We start from the raw sequence: 18809 nt of genomic DNA, 5'->3' as shown, positions 1-18809 counted from the left end.
CTCATCGGCCGGCAAATTCTTTGCAGGCTGTGTGTAGCCGTGAATGACGCTGCGCAGACCCTTGCTCGGATTCTCGGAATATTTGGTTTTTGTGACCCCCGGCCGGCAGTGATGACCGGCCGCGTTGCGGCACTCGGCGCGCACTTTTCAGGTCGAGAGGGCGTCACGGCACTTTGCTGCATGTTGCCAGGTCCGGACTCCGCATGGAGGTCACTTGCAGCAAGCCTTTCTGGCAGGGCCGATTTGGAACTCGTCATCCCAGGGATCCTACTGAGCAGCACCTTCCTCTTCAGGCTCACTCACGACGCAACAGACCGCTCGTTCAAGACACGATTACTCTTTGACATTGACGCATGTCCTGAAAAAGGGAGCACTTCGTCTGCAGTCATGGAGTTGTACGCAACCGGGTTCAATGCCTGGAACCAATTGCGATTTGACAATTCACATGATGCTGGTGATGAAGAGCCCGAGGACATCTCAAGCTTCACTTGCATATTGCGACATGAGGCCATCCATCAGATCCATGCTTTCCTCTCATACACGCGAGGTAAGTGACGACTCATAAGCCTGCTGCGTCATGCAACGTGTCGCTTCTCAATGATGCAATATGCTGGTTTGAGAGGACCAAGGTAGGTTGTCAAATTCAGTTCACTGACTTGCTCACTTGGTGCTTAGCGACTTTGAACGATGGTGCAACTCGGGTAGCCGGCATGGTTCCGAGAAGTCATGAAAGAAATCGCCTACTCAACAGCAAAGCCTACATACGTTTTCTTGAGGCAGCCAACGGTGTCGTAGTACGTAGGTAACTTGCTTGAATGCAACTTCATGGCTGTCCATGTCACTCACTTCCACCTCTCCAGTCCGCCACACGGAGGACGGGCAGACCCTCTTCCAGTACCCCTCCATGCGCAACCTCCAATCCAACGACAGACCATCGCACACATTCTCCATCAACCCAAGCATAGCCCAGCTGGTTGCTTATGAAACCGGTTTCGCAGCCCTCACATCAACAGGCCAGGTGTGGACATGGGGTGACGAGCGATACACCGGTTGCTTGGGCAGAGAGCCGACCAACGACAGGTAAAAGCATGCCACCGTCCCCAAGATCCCTCATCGCATACCTAGAACGGCAATCAAGATCAGGCCTAACTCCTCTACAAACAAAAACAGCCCTGCAGAAGGCCCAGGCCTGGTCACCGACCTAGAAGACCTTCCCACAGGGCCCGTCACCAAACTCGCAGCAGGCGGCTACATCCTAGCCGCGCTCACGGCAGGAAACGACCTCTACTGCTGGGGCCACGCAGGGCGCTCGCCCATCCTGGACGATATCTCCGACACGCCCAGTCCCGTGGTGATAGACGACAAGGACATCATGGACGTGGCGGTGGGGGAGTCACACATGCTCGTGCTGACTTCGGACAGCGAGGTATACGTAATCGGCGACAACAACAATGGCCAGCTCGGGCTGCCAGGCGTAGCCTCCACCAAAACTTGGACCGGCATTGACCTGGGCTCTGTGCTCAGTTCAGGACAAACCGTCAGGGGAGTAGCAGCCGGGCCGAGAAACTCGTTCTTGATCGTTGGGAAGCCGCCCGGAGCCCGGTAAAACGACCTAGCTCAGGTACTCTCTATCACCCCGTCATGTTCCTGTCGTCTAGTGTACAATGAAAGGTTGCCCGCAGAGAGGGGAACGCCTAAGAGTCGCTTTCCGTTCATCATTCCATCCGTGCTATCAGAACGTCATCGCAGTAATCATAGATTCGTGAGGTAATCCTCAATCTCCTGCGGCGAGAGCTTCCGGAAGCGGGGTCCTACCGCACCCTCGACGCCTTCAACGCCAAGGAGGTGGTGCGCGGGCGGGCCAACAATACCTAGTTCAGGTCAGAAAGAAAACTAAACTTGTTGATCACGCTGGGAAACGTAACTCACCAATCTCAATCGTCTCCCCGTTCATCTCCCCCTCAATCGTCTCCTTGAGCGTCAGCAGCGCGATGTGCACCGCATCCTCCAGCTCCAAGCCTTCCGTGTACCTCTTCTCCAAGAACGTCTTAGCCGTCGTCGCACTCTTGCCGATCGCCGTCGCCTTCCAGGGGAAATAACTCCCGCTCGGATCAACCTGGTACAGCATCGGCCCGCCCTTCAGAATCCCCCCGGTCTTGCCGCCCAACTTCTTCTGCTCCCCCTCCCCCGACTCCCCCCCCGCACCCTCCTGTGCCGCCTTCTCCTGCTTGAGCACCTCCTCCTCGGGCAGCACCCCCTCGTCCCACCCGGCTACCAGCAGACTGACACCGTAAGGACGCACGCCGCCCGACTGCGTGGCTTCTTGCATGACGCGCGCCACGTCCTGCACCAGGATGCGCGTGGGCGGGTACTCGTTGTAGATGCGCTTGTAGCCCGTGTGGGAGACCTTACGCGCGCGGTCGACCAGCACGCGGTAATCGGGCCCCATGCCCGAGTAGACCATGCCGATGTTGGGCGTGATGAGGCTGATCTTGGAGAGCGAGGAGGGGTCGGCGAGCGGGGAGGACGACTTCTTTTCTGTCGCGAGAACGATGCCGTTTGTTGCTGTTGGTAGAGGGCAGGAGTGGTTAGATGTGGACGGGTTGCTTTGGGGGTCGGGAGACAGCAGGGGAGAGCGGGAGCGGAATGGAGGGAAACATACCCTTGATGCCGAGGGCTGTTACGCCTTGGTTGACGGCGTTGAGGGCATATTCTGGCGGTTTGTCAGTAATGGAGTGCTCATTGCATTTGGGACAGAGCTATCGCGGGCTGTCGGAACTGACCGATCTGAACCAGCTTGCCGCTGTCGGGCTGTTAGCATCCTTCCGTTTACCCTGCAGCCTTGGGCGGTCGGCCTTACCTGGGCGAGAATGTTGTGAGAGAGAATGAGTATCTATCCGCCATGATTCCAGTCTGAAGGGTTCCAAATTTGCGTCGGCAGAGAGAGCGTCGTAGCTCGGTTTGGTCGAATTTCTGAAAGTCGGCGAGGAAGATCGAAGCTGGCTGTTGTCTGCAAGCTTGCTGCAGCTAGGCACAGCGAAGTTGCGTGTCGATGGCCTGGGGCCTCTTAGCCTGAGAGAGCTTGGGCCAACAAGGCGACGGACAGGGGCCAGGCTTAACTGTGGATCTAGCCGCTCCACTGCTGGGCTAACCGTAAAGGGAAAATGACTTGTGGTGATGAAAAACGTTGCCGCTCCGCCTGAATGAACCTTGAACTCTTTGTGCAGAATCCTCAGCTGCGTGTTTGGGCGTCTAAACCGTCACTGTGCAAAGAAAAGCGCGTTCCTGGCGCTTTTTGAAATAAGGACACGGTAAGAGATGTCCGTCGTCGGCCAACTGTATGAAATCTTGCGAAACACAGCTACTGAGCCACGGTAAATTGCCGGAACCAGTTGGCGTGGTTTGGCTGACACCTGTCACCTTCGGTGACGTTCGATTCCTCTACGCGGCGCGCATATACTCCGTACTGATGCACATGCAACGTCCGGAAGAGTTGGATCTGATGACAACCGGACGGTTTCTCTACCTATAAGCACGCTTGTCTTCTTCTCACTTCTCTCTTCCCTAGCTTTCCTCGACCTCCAGCTCGCGTACTCAGCCACACTCCATTTAACACGCAGCTCTTCGTCTTTCTATCGAAAGCTCAAAATCGAAGATGGCTTCCCAGTCCTCCCGGCCTCAATGGACTTGGCCCTCGGACGAGGACAATGACCCGGCAGCATCGGAGGAGCAGCCACCCGCCGCCGCTGCTTCCGCCCCCGCCACCGACAACACCGCGGAACCCCCCTCGGCGGGTCCCACCCCGCCGAGGCAGAACCAGCGGCGGTACAAGCCGAGAATGTGCCGCATCTGCCTCGAAGTCGTCCACCCCACCACCGACCTGGACGAGTCGCTGGCGGGCCGCGTCTTCTCGTCCGCGCCGCGCGTCCGGTACGTCTCGGAGGACCCGGAATCCGGCCGGCTGATGAGCCCCTGCCTCTGCAAGGGCTCGTCGAAGTACGTGCACGAAGGCTGCCTGCGGGCGTGGCGGAAGGCGTCGCCGCTGTCGGACCGCAACTACTGGCGGTGCCCAACCTGCCAGTTCGAGTACCGGCTCGAGAGGCTGCGCTGGGGCCGCTGGCTGTCCAGCGGGTTTCTGAGGGCGGCGCTGACTGTGATCATCATGGCGGTTTCGATCTTTTTCCTGGGGTTCGTCGCTGACCCGATCATTAATTTCTGGGTCGATCCGTTTGGCAGTCTTGCCGAGACGATGATGGACCTGGATTTGGACTATGACGGACCGGTTCTGGCGGACACTGAGCCCGGGTCCTGGTCTGCTCACTTTGTGAAGGGATTCCTTTCACTTGGGCTTCTCGGCTTCTTGAAGACCATGTTCGTTATGTCGCCGTGGAACTGGTTCAACGTCCGGTTTGGCACCGGAGGTCGTCGGAGGAGGAACAGAATGGAGCAGATCAACTGGGCACTGGTCGCCATTGGCGTCGTGACGTTTATGGGGGTAAGTAATGCCCCTTTTCCACATTGGCTAATGACGTGCTGACTGAGGTTTGCAGGCAACTTGGAAGTTTGTCAACCACCTCATGGCCAAAACTCTCGAGATGGCCCATGATCGGGTGGTCGATGTCCAGGAGGACGGTCCGGATGAAGACGAGGAAGACGGCGGTCCTGAACCTGACACCGCGGCCGAAGAGTCGAGAAAGGATCGGTAGCATCGGTGTTGCTGAAGTGGTCACACTAATACCAGTGGATTCTGGATATACGCAATACCATCTCCAATCCGTGATAAGTAACCCCCTTCCTATGCAACTGCACACTCTTAAGTTGCCGCGGCTTCGCCTCCGTGCTGTCGCAACTAGTCTGTGTGCAGAGATGAAGCTTCGCTACCGCCCTGAGGGCAGGACGTCTTGTCCTGTTCTCGCCGTGGTCTGGCGCGAATGCGTTAATCAATGCCTGCAATGGAAGAGCTCCTCGGAGCTTCTCGCCTCTATCTCTGCTGCCTAGGCGTTTCATGCCAGTTTTGTATGGGCTGTTTGAAGGCTGGGTTAATACACGTCTGCCGTAGTTGGAAATTGTTACTGCTCAGACCGTCGAGAAGCTGGCTGTCGCCAGTCATCGTGTTTTTGAGAAGAGTCGGTTCGCTTCGCCAGTTGCTGATGGGGTAGCTCTTTTGCTCGTTAATCTTCCAACTGCAAAGCGTTGGCAGACACCGTTCGTTACCAGGCATAATTTGTACAGTACAATACATACTAGAAAGGTCATAGGTGCAGGGCATGTACTGGTTAGAGATTGCCCATGTGTTGTCGCGAGACTGCTGGGCTCGGTTTCACGCCTATTGGGTTAGGGTTGACTCTTCAACTCGATAAGCTGGCCTTACCCACTGGTGTTACAGCCCACATGGTAAGATACTCCAGATCAGAAGTTCTGCCATCTCTTTCAGAGCGCCTTCGTGATGACTTTCCGCAGGCATCCAAAAGGTCACCCTCCGTCGTCTCCCTACGCAGAACTGGAGGTAGCTCCCTAATACCTCTGTCGTACGGACCACGCGATTGCGCCAATGCCTTGATGCCGACCTTGTGCGACCCTGCGAAATCTGCGAGGCATCTTTGACAACGGTGACATAGCCCGTAAGCCCGTTGTTACGCCAGTCACTTGTTGGGTGCATCTCCGATTCGTCGACATATCCGGCGACGCGTCCCATTTGTATCTTTGTACAAGCCCTCCTCTGTGTATCCGGCGCACTCCTCGGATCCCCTGCGACGCAATTCCATCGAACGCCACCAGACCCAGCACGTACGGAGCGACCTCCTAACGACGAGTTGGTCTCAATCCGGGCCTAGGGACTGCTTCCCGGGCTTTCTGTCGACGGCGATGCACTTCGCACTGCCTCCGCGAAAGACATCCCAGCCCCCACCCTACATCCCTCGAGCATCTCGACTGCCAGGGCTGCGACGAACCCGCTTCAAGCTGATCGCGCTCGTTGGGCTCGCTCTCCTCGCCCTCATATACGTCATCACGCGGTCTAACAATAGCCAACATGCTGCGCCAAACACTCACGCGCCGCGAGGCAACCCGCCGGTGGTTCTGGTGACGGTGCTGGACGCGGCCAAGTACAGCAAGGCGTACCTCGAAACGGTCAGGGAAAACAGGATAAATTATGCTGAGAAGCATGGTATGTTTGTCACAACCAACGTACATCAATCAGCCATAGCCTCTGACAAGACTGTCCAGGGTACCAAACCCTCTTCGCCAAAATAGGCGACTACAGCCTGAACGGCTCCCCCGGATCCTGGACGACGGTGGTCGCTGCCCGCGATGCGCTGACCAAGTACCCCGACTGCCGCTACGTCTGGTACCTCGACGCCAGCGGTTTTGTCATGAACCCGGCGCTCAAGGTCGAAGAGCACGTCATGCAGCCGGCCAGATTGGATGAGCTCATGAAGAAGGACATGCCCGTGGTGCCGCCGGACAGCATCATCAAGACTTTCAGCCATCTCAAGGGCCAGGACGTGGAACTTGTGCTTACGCAGGACAAGGAGGGCTTGTCAGCGGGGAGCTTTATTCTGCGCAACGGCGAGTGGGCGCGGTTCTTCCTCGAGACGTGGTTTGCGCCTATTTATCGGAGCTATAATTTCCAGAAGGCCGAGGTGCACGCTTTGGTGCGTTTGTTCTCCTTCAACAAGTCCCTCCTCCTCCAGCTGGCTCACAATTCGTGTGCTAACTAACTTGTGTACAGGAACATATCGTGCAGTGGCACCCGACTATTCTCTCCCGCATGGCCATTGTCGATCAGCGCCTCATCAACGCGTACAACAAGGGTGTCCGAGGAGAAGAGTACAAGGACGGGGATCTGATCGTCCGGTTCCCCGACTGTGCGGCGGCCGATGCGCAGGCATGCGAGACCGAGTCCCAGTCGTTTGTGCAGGCCTCGCGGCGGGCATTTGCAAGCTCATGAGAGGCATGGAACAGGTAGCCGAGGACGGTTCGCACACAGACCAATGCTATTTGGATTAATGAGATATCCACAGCTTTGCTCATGATGGATTTGCCAATCACCAAGCCGCGGATTCCTCAGGTCTTTCTTTGGACATTACTTCAATCTTCAGCGTTAGAGCTGTGGGCGCACTTAATTGGGGTTGGAAGATGCCGTTTAAAGGGCCTGCCAGCACTCCGTTATTCACCATCGTGTATTTTAGTACTTCAGGCTGGCCGCTAATCGCGCTTATTAGCCAGCCGCTGACCCCATGCCTATCATGATCACGCCTCTCTCCCGTTCGCCCAACAACTCAACAGCCGCGAGGCTTTGTCATTATTGAAGAATAAAGGCAATGGCATTGCTGTTTAAACGGATATGGACCCGACGATCAGCATGGCCTCCAAGTGTGTGCTCAAACATCAATTCCGAAAAGATTGAAGAGGATACGTTTCCGGACTATCTCGCTGGACGGTATTATCCCGTCAATATTGGCAAGGTCTTCGTCTCGCGATACCAAGTGGTTGGGAAATTTGGTTGCGGAGCTTACTCAACAGTATGGCTGGCAAAGGACCTAATGTAAGTAATGTTCCCTAGCTCAAGTCATGACCGTTGACCAACGGGGCAAGCACAGGCAATACCGCCATGTTGCCTTGAAGGTTTTCATCCGCTCACAGGCGGTGGGGCGTGCCACAGACCATGAGCTCAACACGTATCAACATATAACTCGCGTGTCATCATCATCTAGCCATCCAGGTCGCGAAGCAGTACGCTCACTCCTCGTCTCGTTCAACGTATCCGGGCTGGATGGCGAGCACCACTGCCTTGTGCACCCACCACTGTGGGACAGCGTGGAAGGGATTCTCAGACGCAACCCTATCGGACGCCTCCCGCTCCCGGTCCTGAGAATCGTGCTCCAGCAACTCTTGACGGCGCTAGATTCTTTTTCACTCAGAACGCCATTTGGTCCATACCGGTGAGAGCACGCCACCCGAATCCAGCTTTCCCCCTAGGCTCTCTCGCTAAACGGGCGGTGTGCGGATCTCAGAATGGACAATATCATGTTTGATGTTTGGGACGACTTGATATTCGATCAGTTTGAGCAACAAGAGCTGGAAAGCCCTTCACCGAGAGAAGAAGTAGACGGCCACTTCATCTATCTTTTTCGTGAGCTAAGTATCCCGGACAGCTTGGGGCCGCCTGCGCTCTGCGACTTTGGCTTTGTGGCGCCAGGCGACCAAGAAACACCAAAGACGTCCAGCCCAATCTGTACCGATCAGCCGAGCTTATTCTTCAGGTGCCATGGAGTTCCGAAATCGACATCTGGAATGTCGGCTGCATGGTAGGAATGCCGTTGCCCACTTCTCCAGAAGAGTTTTGCTGATTATCCACAACGTCTTAGATCTGGGACATGTTTGAAGGTGGCCACCCCTTTTCTGGCGAAGACCCTGAACACCAAATTTACCGCACCCGGGCCCACCTTGCCAGTATCATCAGCCTCCTCGGCCATCCGCCGCAGGACTTCATCACCCGGGGCGCCCTCAGATCGAAGTTCTTCTCCGAAAAAGGTCCTTTCAGGAGAAAGATATGGTCGACTCTGATCGAGCTCCAGCTTACGCATATTGTAGGAGAGTTCATTGCTGGCATCCCTAATACCGCCGGCTCGTTCCCTGGATGAGATGGAAACGAACCTCCTAGGCAAGGACAAGGAGCGCTTCCTGCAGTTCATGGGGAAAATGCTACAATGGGTACCGAAGCAGCGAAGTACCGCCAAAGAGCTGCTTCAGGATTCCTGGCTTACCGCTACCACCTGAGGAGGAATGTATCCCATCGTCGACAATGATCGCATGTACCAATAGAGGTAACGACCTGGAGCGCGTGCCAGTCCTGAGAAGTGCTGGCGCACGAACGGCTGGCTATGGCATCCTTGAGACTTTGCAGCAGCAATATTCAAGCCTTAGGCGCTGGGTTTGACTTTGACATGATAATCCTGCTGGTTGCGATCGCAGGCCCAATGACAACAGCCCAGGTTGCCTGCGCTTCTGGATGGATAGACACAGAACAAGAGTTGTTTCGTTCTTTGTCCCCAGCGGGTCACACCGTTTCGTTCTCCGTGCTGCTGGTGTCGGGGGTACCCTGAGGCTTCTGGTATCTGAGCTCACAAACGGATTCCATTCTGTATACCGGTGTAGGACGTGTTCAGATTCAACATGGTTTTCCAAGCCAGCTCAAGCGATTTTTGTCCGTTGGAAATCGTAATTTTATCTTTCCGAGTCCAAACCTGCGTTTCCGAGCTGCCAAATCCCATCCCGCGCCTGGCCGAGTCCCTCTGCTACGACGAGTCCGATGAGGTCACCCCGAGAGGGCCCAATGCCAGATCTGCACCCACTTCCGAATCATCGTATTGCAGAATGAAGGCCTTCTCAAAGTCCGAGCCGCCCTAGTCGCTTTGACCGTGACACACAAAGATGTCTTGGCGTGAAAGAAGTACAGTCAAGTAGCGTGGGATCAAAGCATGTGATAGCTGGGATAGATGCATAAATATGAGCAGTGGACGCAAGTAATTCACTTACCAGCATGCCGGATCGCTCAATCGATGTCAACGGCCCCGTGCCCCGGGCGCCGCGGGCTGCTTGGGCAGCATCCAAAAAGGCCGGGGTGCCGCTGCAGTTTCCGAGACACCCCTGCCATTTCGGTCATTGAATTCCGGAACTTGAAGCTCGCTTTCCCTCTAGCGACCCCAACCTCGGTTTCCCAATCCTTTGTGACAGCAAGCAGTTTCCGCAACTGCAAAAATGCCGGGAACGTCGCGCATGCCCATCAGCTTGCGAGGGACCCTCAACAATGTTCGCAGGAGGTCGCGAGCTATCAATAACCCTTTGGGGTTGCTCGACTTAGACTTGTCAGTGGCTGCTTATACACCCCCCTTCGTCGCGTTCCTCCAACTTGCCAAGCAGCTACCATCTCAGCCGCCGCTGCAGATCACCTCCCCGTCAGCATCCTAAAGTAAGCACACTAATACGACTCAAATAACGCAGAATCCGCAACATCATCTTCTTCCTTTTCCTCCTGCGATGGACTCGTCGCGCCATCTGGAAGCTCAAGGGCCGCGGCCTGCTCGGCACTCTGGCCGAGGTGTACGCTGATGTGCGCCGCGTGCTCTATGGGTGGTTCCTGAGGATGCCGGGCGTCCGCGCAAAAGTGCGCAGGCAGATCGACGAGGCGCTCTCCAAAGTGCAGGCAAAGATGGTCCCTTCAAATGCGACGCGCTACTTGACGCTGCCCAAGGAGGGTTGGACCGAGGAGGCCGTGCGCAAGGAGCTCAAAGACCTGGCTGATATGGACCACACGCGCTGGGAGGACGGCTATGTCTCGGGCGCCGTGTACCACGGCGAGGATGACCTGCTGAAATTGCAGACTGAGGCGTACGGGAAGTTCACCGTGGCGAATCCGATCCATCCGGATGTATTCCCCGGCGTGAGGAAGATGGAGGCTGAGGTGGTGGCGATGGTGCTGAACCTGTTTAACGCGCCGCCCGGTGCCGCGGGTGTGAGCACCAGTGGAGGGACAGAGAGTATCCTTATGGCTTGCCTGAGTGCGAGGCAGAAGGCATATGTTGAGAGGGGTGTTACCGAGCCGGAGATGTAAACAACCACCCTTGCCCCTGAAGCCCATAACGCCCACTGACAAATCCCAGGATCCTCCCCGATACGGCACACACGGCTTTCCGCAAGGCAGGCGAGTACTTCAAAATCAAGGTTCACCTCGTCGCGTGTCCTGCGCCTGACTACCAAGTCGACATCCGGCGCGTGGCCCGCCTCATCAACAGCAACACCATCCTCCTGGTTGGCTCCGCGCCTAACTTCCCGCATGGCATCATGGACGACATCTCGGCCCTCTCCAAGCTCGCCCTGAAGAAGCGCCTGCCGCTGCACGTCGACTGTTGCCTCGGCTCCTTCCTGGTGCCCTTCCTCGAAAAAGCCGGCTTCGAGACGGCCCCCTTCGACTTCCGCCTCAAGGGCGTCACCTCCATATCCTGCGACACGCACAAGTACGGCTTTGCGCCCAAGGGCAACAGCACCGTGCTCTACCGCACCCAAGCCCTGCGCTCCTACCAATATTTCATCGACCCATCCTGGTCAGGCGGCGTGTACGCGTCCCCGGGGCTCGCCGGTTCCCGCCCGGGCGCCCTGATCGCGGCCTGCTGGGCAAGCCTGATGTCGGTAGGCGAAGTCGGCTACCTATCCTCGTGCACGCAAATCGTGGGCACGACCAAGAAACTCCTCGCCCATATCCGCACCTCCCCTGCGCTATCCCCCGAACTCGAGATCCTCGGCAACCCGCTCGTGAGCGTCCTCGCCTTCCGCGCCAAGACGCTCAACATCTACGACATCGCCGACGGCATGTCCGCCAAGGGGTGGCACCTCAATGCGCTGCAGTATCCGCCGGCGATTCACGTCGCCGTGACGCTACCCATCGCCAAGGTGTGGGAGCGGCTGGCGGCCGATTTGGAGGCTGTCGTGGAGGAGGAGAAGGAGAAGGAACGAGTGAGACTCGTCGAAGGGAAGGGGGCGGCGAAAGGCGGCGCCGAGGCCGCCGGGGACACGGCGGCTTTGTATGGCGTTGCGGGCAGCCTGCCGAACAAGAGCGTTGTTGTGGATTTGGCCATGGGGTTTCTGGATTTGATGTATAAGGCTTGATATTGTATTGACACCTTGTACTTGTTTTGATTGGTGCGTGATCGCGCTGCTTTCACAGCATAACTGACATCAACACAAGGGGGGCAACTATGTCAGATACCGCACTTCTGGGTGATGGCCGGCGTACATCAATGGACAATGAAGGTACATATGCGGGTCTATCAAATCTTTTCCAAGCAAAGTAGGGGACACAGGAGATTCCTGAGGGCCGCGACTCAGGGATTGTGTGATGTACGTAGGTATCTGTGCCTCACGTTGTGGTCTCTTCTAGACTCACGAATCAAGAAGCTTGCCATAACCACATCCTTCCATTTGTACAGTCTACTCACGACAGAGTGAGCAATGATTTGTTTTTACAATTGCAGTAGCAGTGTCAAAGTGACAACAGCGTAGGTCCCCGTCCCGTATTGTTTAACCGATCAAATTCGAAGCTTTCCAGCCTCCACACCATCGTATGGAGAGCACCGCGCCTATCTTTCCCATGCAGATGACAGTGAGTTTACTTGAGCCGAGTTCAAATGCGTGTGGGTATAACTATCGTCCCAGAAACCATTGGATCACCCCCTCAAGGCATATACAGTATGTTTGGATGGCGACGAGATGCGGAGGAGATAAGTAATCAAAATCTCCACCCCTGCCCAGATAGTCGTCGGCGCGGCGTGTGGTTTCTATAGCTCACTCTCACTCCCCCTGGGAGGGTAGTGCGGCCCGGTGCCTTGGTCGGCAGCGGCCGCGAACGGTGGCGGGTTCAAAACGGCCTCGGCGTCGCCGACTTGCTTACGCTCGGTGATTTCGAGCGGAGCTGGACTCTTCAGGCGCTTGCGCATAATGTATCGCATGGGCAGCGTCAATCCTCGGGGTGACGTACCAGTACCCCTCATGACTGCTGATTGCTATTGAAGAGGCTCTGCCGAGCTCGACAGGCGGTTCAGGTGCAGGTATACGTCTGTCCCGTAGCTGTGGTGAAAAGAACAGTCAGGGTCGGCTGCGGAGATGAAAGAGATAAGGGAGACATACCCTTCCATACTGATCAGCTTGAGGTCGCCGCCAAAATACCTCGCATATAGCCGTGATAGTGGCAAGCCGTAGCCGAACCCGGCCATGGGAGCTTTGAAGTCGCTCTTGTCAAAGTCTGGGTCAAGGTTGGGCGTCCTTTCCACTGTGGTGTACATGTACGTCCAAACGAGCGGAATGGCACTGCGCGGAATGCCGCCGCCCTCGTCAGAGATTTTGATGGTAATGTCCTCCTTCCCTTCGGCCACGATAACTTTGGTGACAGGAAACTCCTGCTTGTCCTGGCCGTGTGTCTCGACGACGGCACGCAGCGAGTTCTTGAGCGTCTCAAAGAGCATGTGCGACAAGTGTCCCGGCACGTACATGAAGTTGATATTCGGGTCGCATACGAGCTGGATCTTGGGCGCTTCGAACAGCCCGTAGTGGTCCTCGCATACAAATCGCGCGTTCTCGATGGCTTCTTGTGCTAGATCTTTAACGTATGTCTTGGTACAGATGATGCCGACGTACGACGGGTCTCGATAATGGCTTTGATCGGTCAGGGCAATGTGCTGGCCTATAAGCATGCGTATGCCGATTCGTGACATATAGAAGCGGTCCAGGAAGGACTGGATGTTGTTATCAATCTGCATCCGTTGTCGTCTGCGTTTGTACTCGAGTATGCCCTGCGCCATCGTTGTGACGACGCCGTCGTGCCTCCTCTTGATCCGATGCAGCGTCTTGGCGAACTTTTGATTGTACAGTTGTAGCTCGGGTGGCCAGTCGCCAGTGTCGTCCACCATTGCGAAGTACCTTCTCGCTGCTGGAAGCCTGCCCTTGGTCCAGCCATTGTTCGTGCCGTTCCAGGAATTGTACTGGCCCTCCTCGATGCTTGGGTTCGGCGTCGCCTCGCTCAGCCACGAGGTGCCTTTACCGGGTATCTTTGCAGGCCGCATCAATCTCTCTCGTACGTCCTTGTCGAGAACTGGCCTCGGTAAAGTGGTGATCTCCTGGACAGAGGTCTTTGTGAGTCACGCAACCCTGTCACCGGGGAGACTGTGTGCTTACCTCAAACGACTGCGCGTACCAATCTGCCACCTTCTTCACTGAGGGCATCTCGTTGAGCCCATCCGGTAGGGTTTCGAGTTCTTGGACGCGGTGGGCGAGTCGTATGGGAAGCTCCTCGGCTAGGAACTGTGAGGCGCGGAACAGTGTGCCTTGAAGATCAATGTGAGAATCAGAGCCTGGCGTATAGGTTGCAGGAGAGCAATTGGTGTCTACTCACCAGTAGATGGCCTTTCGCCGAACTGCACCATCTGGCGCAAGCTCACACCCGTTGCCGGGAAGCTTGCGTAGTGCCGGATGGTGTCCATCAGCTTCTCGCTCTTCTTCCACGACATGTTGGCGGCTCAGGATTCGCCAATTGGACTCGGTGGATAATGCTCAGGTCGGGTGGCGTGCAGCATGGGGACAAGAAGCGTGGTTGGGGCGTCCGACGTGTTGACTCAACTCAGCGTGGTGTTCGTCGTCGGGCGAGTCTGGCGTGGAGTAGACGCCCGGTCCGGGGGCTGCAGCTTGGGCCGAGGCAAGCAGAACTGCGCGCTCCAATGACGCAGCGGGGATACCGAAGCCGGCAAGATTGCAGCGAGGGTGATTGGGTCAATTGCGTGCGCTGCCCTGCGTCGTCTTGGAGTCGATACTGGTGGTCTTGAAGGTAAGTGAAGAGGAGAGCGGCAGGGCGGGGCATGGAATGGATGGTCAGGTACTTGAGGTATTGCGGTTGAGATGCGTCAGATGCTCGTGTGCGTTTTCCGGGGCTTGCCGCTTTGAATTCGGAGTCCAGGATGCCTGCTGTGACTCGACACCCCACTATGACCCTCGATAGCTGCAAACCAACGGATGCAGCGGAAAGAAGGATATATGGTGAAGACTGAGGCGGCCTGTAACTCAGAGATTGATCAAGAACGTAGACGTCTGGTTAAGCCCGAATAGCGGCTGCAAAGTTGTATTTTAGCATAACCTAAGTGTAGTATACGCCGGACTCCAAGTCTCGACAGGTGTCCTATGAGTTACTTATGGAGTACAAAGAACAATTTGGTTCGGCTAAGTGAATGGGTCAGTACAGAATTGTCGAGCTTCACGTGGCATTGTTTCGCAAGAGGGCTATACCACAGTTTTGGTATATAACGGTGTGTCATTGATGAATACCAGGGTCCTTAGTTCCCTGGAAAGTGGTAAGATGCTCGTGAGGACTTCACTAACACAACGGAGGCTGACGATGGTAAAGCCTTTCGCCAGCTTTCTTCTCGAGGGCATATCTCCCCACCGGTCAACTCAGCTGAATCGATCAAGCTCCAGGTACTCTATAGGTTGCGTCTACTGAGTATGAATAAGGAGCTCGACTCGCAAACAAAGCGGGTCTTACCCCGGGTCTTGAGCTGTGCCAGTCCAGACCGTTGCTCGGTCCAGGTCCCGGCTGTGCGTCGGATGGGCGGAAAACTTCGGGCACCGCCAGGGCAGACATATTACTGGCTGCACACCGAGCCAGACCGAGCTCACTGTCCGCGTCTTAACTGAGTTGGTCGTTCGGTGAGTGAAGTTGGGTGAAGAACTGAAGATAACGTTTTTATCAACGACGACTGCGGGAGCAAAATCCCCATACCGTACAATTTATTGAACAACCTGGATATGCACCAATTCCATCATGCAAAAGAGGATTAAGACACTACGGAGTGCCGGCAGGTAAACATGAAATCGAACCAGAGTTGAAAGCAGCAGCAACAGAAAAGAAGAAGGCTGGGGAAAAGCTCGAAGGTCAATTGAACCGGGTCAGGCAGGAGAGTGGAAGTCTACCAAACAGCTGATTGGTTGTGCTGTAACAATCGCTCACCTGGACAACACAGCAAGTGGGGCAGATTGAAACGACCGAAGAATCATCCTCTTCACTTCACCTTCCACATGGACAATGTACATAATTCAATCCGACGATACTGTGAGGGTTTGAGTATGTAAAAAAGAGAAAATCATTCTTGATCAAAGGGGCCAAACTTGGCGTAGGATGGCCTGAGTACTGTCAGTGACAAGTCACATCGGCACATCTCATCTCACCGCATCTCGGCACATCAGCTCAAAATGAACGATCCTGATGAAGGCGCGACCGGCTCAGGCGATGACTGGGAACTCAACTTTTCGCCGTCAATATCCCCTCTCTCCTCGTTCGCCCCAGAAGATTTCTCACTTCCACTACAACAGCACCTTTCAGACCCAAAACCAGAGCCCAACGAAAACCAAACAACATCACCACCACCGACATCGCCTCGACGAAGACATGAACAACCACCACAACCCCAAACCCGCGAGCATGATTCCTTAGTCCGACATCGACAAGGCCAAAACCCTCAAGATGAAACCCGCCAAAAGCAACGCACCCCACCGCTCAAAAACCCAGCCCCATCCCACATCCCAATATCAACCATGGCAAGGAACCACCCAGTCTCAATCCCCATCCCAAACCTTCACACCCCACCACCGACATCTCCCCGCCGAAGACCGGGTATTCTACTCAACCGCTCCAACTCCTCACCATCATCGTCAACAGCAGCTAGCATCGCGCGAGCCGGACAGGGGCAGAGCAAAATGGACGGGCCAGCTGGTGCTGCCGCTCCAGGGAACACTGCAGCTGTCGCTACTACTACCAGCAGCGGTGGCGTAACCTCCTTCTCATCCTCCTCATCGTCGTCCTCGTCGTCACCCTCTCCAACAAACATGGGCCGTGCCAACAGCACCCGCGCGAGCAGCAGGCTCGGCGGGCTGGGCCTGCACATGGGCGTCGGCACGGGGGTTGGGGTGGGGTTGGGCGCGGGGCTGCCTGTTTCTGGTTCCGGGGGGTTGTCTCGCTCGCTGCATTCGGGTGGTGGTTCTCTGCAGAGTAGGGGCTTTATGGGGCGGGGGGTTGGTGCTGGGTACCGCGGTCGGGAGGGGCTGTTGGGAGGAAGCGAGGCGGAAGCTGGGAGGGAGGGAGGGGACGGGGAGGGTGAGGAGCCCGGTCAAGGAGATGAGGGGGTGGAAGAGGAGGCGGAGAGGAGGGAGGTGCTTGGTGGTGATGAGAGGATGTCGAGTGATCCAGGCCGGGGTGGCGCGGTTGCCGCTGAAGAGTTGGTTGTCGGTCAGTACTCTGAGCATGATGACGCGGACGATGAAGGCGATGGCTCCCATACCCATGTGGAAGAGGGGTCAAGCGGGTATAAAGAGTATGAGATTTCTCAGGAAGATGGTGCTGCCCATGGGACTTGGGAGCCTCGGTGGGATGATGATCCCCGCGTGATTGCGGTCGACCACAATGTGCTCCACGAGGAGGAATATGTCCGCGACCATGAGATCTCCCGGGGACATGACGGCGATAGGCAAGCTGGTGAAGATGTTGTGAGCACAAAGCGAAGCGAGGAAGAGGAGGGAAGTGGAATATGTAAGGAGGAACGGAAAGGGAGCGGAGAATGGCGTGTAACCTGGGGCTCATTGGTGCAGGAAATAGAGGAGGATGAAGGAGACACCCTCCCGCCGGGCAGAGTCATGCTTATGGAGCGGCTGTGCGATCTGGTGCAGAGGTTATCTTCGGTGAGGGTGGGCGGCGGAATGGAGGCGGACGTCATTGAGGTCCTGAATGCCAAGGTTGACGAAATGGAGGACCTCCTGGTGCTGGCTGAAGAATCAGCCGAGGCTGAAGCCACGGCAGACGTTGAGGAACATGCGGAGACTGAAGAAGAAGCGGCGGAAACCGAGGCGGAAGCGGAAGCCGAGGCGGAAGCGGAACGAGCATCAGAAACCGGTGCTCAACCGGCCGGGGCACGTCATGAAGGGGACGAAGCAGGGACGGAGGTGGAAGCAGAGTTGCAAGAGGTTCAGGTCGGGCCTGGGGATAAAGAAGGCAGCAAATGGGACAGCGGTCGATCATCCGCCATCCTCTCGGTCCCATTGTCACAGGTGGACTACCAAGACGTTCGCGACCTTGCCAGCCCCCGCCCATGGTTCGCCGCCGCCTTCCAATTCTCGGACTTGGAGATCTCGCCGACTCAGTCGCAACCGGAGCTCGCAGCGGCCACCAACGAGGCCCTTGAGGCAGCCAAGCGGGCGGCCCAAGCCCAAGCTGAGATGGCAGAGCGGGTGGCGACCGAAGCAGAGAAGCTAAACCTCGAGTTGGCCCAGGTGGTCGCGAAGCTGCAAGCTCGAAAGGAGGAATCCGACGTAAGTCTGAACGCTACCCCTTACACTTCCAGAACCAAGTCCTTACGAAACCAGCACCTCCACTCCCTCCTGATCGACCGCGCCGAGGCGGCAGCCACCCGCATTCTCGACCTGGAGAAGGAGGTTTGCGACCTCGAGGACGACATCCTCGCCAACGAGTCAGAGCTGCGGCACCTGCGGCTCAAGATTCGGGCGGTCGAGACGCTGTGCTGTGAGTTTGTGCATCCGGACGCTGACCCGGAGCTGTTCCGGAGCATCGAGAATTGGAAGGCCGACTGGATGCTGGTGCGGGACCGGATGCTGGAGCGGAAGAAGGACCGCAAGGAGCGGCGGCTGAGACTGCACCGGGCCGGGTGCGTCATCAGTTTGCTGGAGGAGCGCGAGGAGGAGTCGACCCTGGGATCGATGTCGGTGTCGCTGCTGGGCCTGGGGAGGAGCCCCAAGAAGGCTTACTGATTGATCACGATGCATGTCTGTCCGGAGTTGGGCCCTGGAATTTGGTTTTTAATGTTGTTGGGCGTTTGCATTTCCGTCTTGGTGCCGGTTGCATTGTCTCTCGCTTCGTTGATACCCAGTGAGACTGGCATGGCTGCATGGCTGCATGGCAAGCAATGGCGTTGCGAACGGCGGTTCGTTGGACGAGGTGGGATTGTACAGAGTTGGCAGAACGTCGTTAGTCTTATAGATTTAGGTGGACCTCGTCAAAGCACATCAGCTTGGCACCAGTGTCTGGGTATCCCGGCGGTAACTTGCACACACCAAAGCAGGAGTTGGTGGTGCTTCCGAAGGGGTCGTGATGTGGGCATCACCTCCAGCGTTCAGTCCGAGGCATCCACAACAAACATTAACATGTACGGATTCGTAGACCCTTAAGATACGCCATCCACAGCAGAGCTAAGGGCTGAAGG

The 18809-nt window shown here is 56.4% G+C and overlaps 9 protein-coding genes across 9 annotated transcripts; 7 read left to right on the top strand and 2 right to left on the bottom strand.

The window, feature by feature from the left end:
• Positions 1–70: 70 nt before the first annotated feature.
• On the top strand, positions 71–890 carry N657DRAFT_646702 (uncharacterized protein; the record flags this gene model as incomplete). Its single annotated transcript, XM_062793165.1, has 1 exon — positions 71–890. A coding segment is annotated over exon 1 (440 nt), but the record flags the coding sequence as incomplete, so codon positions are not given.
• N657DRAFT_488762 (RCC1/BLIP-II) lies at positions 736–1946 on the top strand. Its single transcript, XM_062787607.1, has 3 exons — positions 736–794; positions 861–1080; positions 1171–1946. The coding sequence occupies exons 2-3, from the start codon at positions 905–907 to the stop codon at positions 1604–1606; spliced, it is 612 nt and encodes a 203-aa protein (XP_062646714.1). The 5' UTR covers positions 736–794; positions 861–904; the 3' UTR covers positions 1607–1946.
• On the bottom strand, positions 1479–3201 carry N657DRAFT_488194 (putative proteasome subunit alpha type-2). Its single transcript, XM_062787605.1, has 6 exons — positions 3121–3201; positions 2861–3057; positions 2784–2803; positions 2663–2713; positions 1930–2565; positions 1479–1871 (listed from the first exon to the last, which is right to left on the bottom strand). Exons 2-6 carry the CDS (start codon positions 2902–2904, stop codon positions 1753–1755), a joined length of 870 nt encoding a protein of 289 aa, XP_062646713.1. The 5' UTR covers positions 2905–3057; positions 3121–3201; the 3' UTR covers positions 1479–1752.
• Positions 3202–3655: 454 nt separating this feature from the next.
• On the top strand, positions 3656–4706 carry N657DRAFT_575330 (uncharacterized protein; the record flags this gene model as incomplete). Its single annotated transcript, XM_062789096.1, has 2 exons — positions 3656–4495; positions 4551–4706. The coding sequence occupies 2 exons, from the start codon at positions 3656–3658 to the stop codon at positions 4704–4706; spliced, it is 996 nt and encodes a 331-aa protein (XP_062646712.1).
• A 1159-nt stretch (positions 4707–5865) lies between these two features.
• On the top strand, positions 5866–6949 carry N657DRAFT_656972 (glycosyltransferase family 34 protein; the record flags this gene model as incomplete). Its single annotated transcript, XM_062794756.1, has 3 exons — positions 5866–6166; positions 6226–6653; positions 6731–6949. The coding sequence occupies 3 exons, from the start codon at positions 5866–5868 to the stop codon at positions 6947–6949; spliced, it is 948 nt and encodes a 315-aa protein (XP_062646711.1).
• Positions 6950–7292: 343 nt separating this feature from the next.
• On the top strand, positions 7293–8781 carry N657DRAFT_664727 (serine threonine protein kinase, CMGC group; the record flags this gene model as incomplete). The annotated part of the gene is made up of 6 exons (XM_062795254.1): positions 7293–7546; positions 7602–7943; positions 8016–8190; positions 8229–8309; positions 8370–8557; positions 8601–8781. The coding sequence occupies exons 1-6, from the start codon at positions 7323–7325 to the stop codon at positions 8779–8781; spliced, it is 1191 nt and encodes a 396-aa protein (XP_062646710.1). The 5' UTR covers positions 7293–7322.
• Positions 8782–9679: 898 nt separating this feature from the next.
• Positions 9680–11958, top strand: N657DRAFT_621122 (PLP-dependent transferase). The gene is made up of 3 exons (XM_062790612.1): positions 9680–9869; positions 10006–10611; positions 10665–11958. The coding sequence occupies exons 1-3, from the start codon at positions 9763–9765 to the stop codon at positions 11665–11667; spliced, it is 1716 nt and encodes a 571-aa protein (XP_062646709.1). The 5' UTR covers positions 9680–9762; the 3' UTR covers positions 11668–11958.
• A 465-nt stretch (positions 11959–12423) lies between these two features.
• N657DRAFT_488143 (alpha-ketoacid dehydrogenase kinase) lies at positions 12424–14427 on the bottom strand. Its single transcript, XM_062787604.1, has 4 exons — positions 13946–14427; positions 13729–13877; positions 12685–13670; positions 12424–12624 (listed from the first exon to the last, which is right to left on the bottom strand). The coding sequence occupies exons 1-4, from the start codon at positions 14058–14060 to the stop codon at positions 12561–12563; spliced, it is 1314 nt and encodes a 437-aa protein (XP_062646708.1). The 5' UTR covers positions 14061–14427; the 3' UTR covers positions 12424–12560.
• Positions 14428–16716: 2289 nt separating this feature from the next.
• N657DRAFT_621119 (uncharacterized protein) lies at positions 16717–18604 on the top strand. Its single transcript, XM_062790611.1, has 2 exons — positions 16717–17901; positions 17956–18604. Exons 1-2 carry the CDS (start codon positions 16771–16773, stop codon positions 18355–18357), a joined length of 1533 nt encoding a protein of 510 aa, XP_062646707.1. The 5' UTR covers positions 16717–16770; the 3' UTR covers positions 18358–18604.
• The last annotated feature ends 205 nt before the right edge of the window (positions 18605–18809 follow it).

Source organism: Parathielavia appendiculata (genome assembly GCF_033297405.1).
Source record: "Parathielavia appendiculata strain CBS 731.68 unplaced genomic scaffold N657scaffold_8, whole genome shotgun sequence".
Lineage (NCBI taxonomy): Eukaryota > Fungi > Ascomycota > Sordariomycetes > Sordariales > Chaetomiaceae > Parathielavia > Parathielavia appendiculata.
Note: the sequence above shows the minus strand (reverse complement) of the source record. Positions and strands in the feature narration are given on the sequence as shown.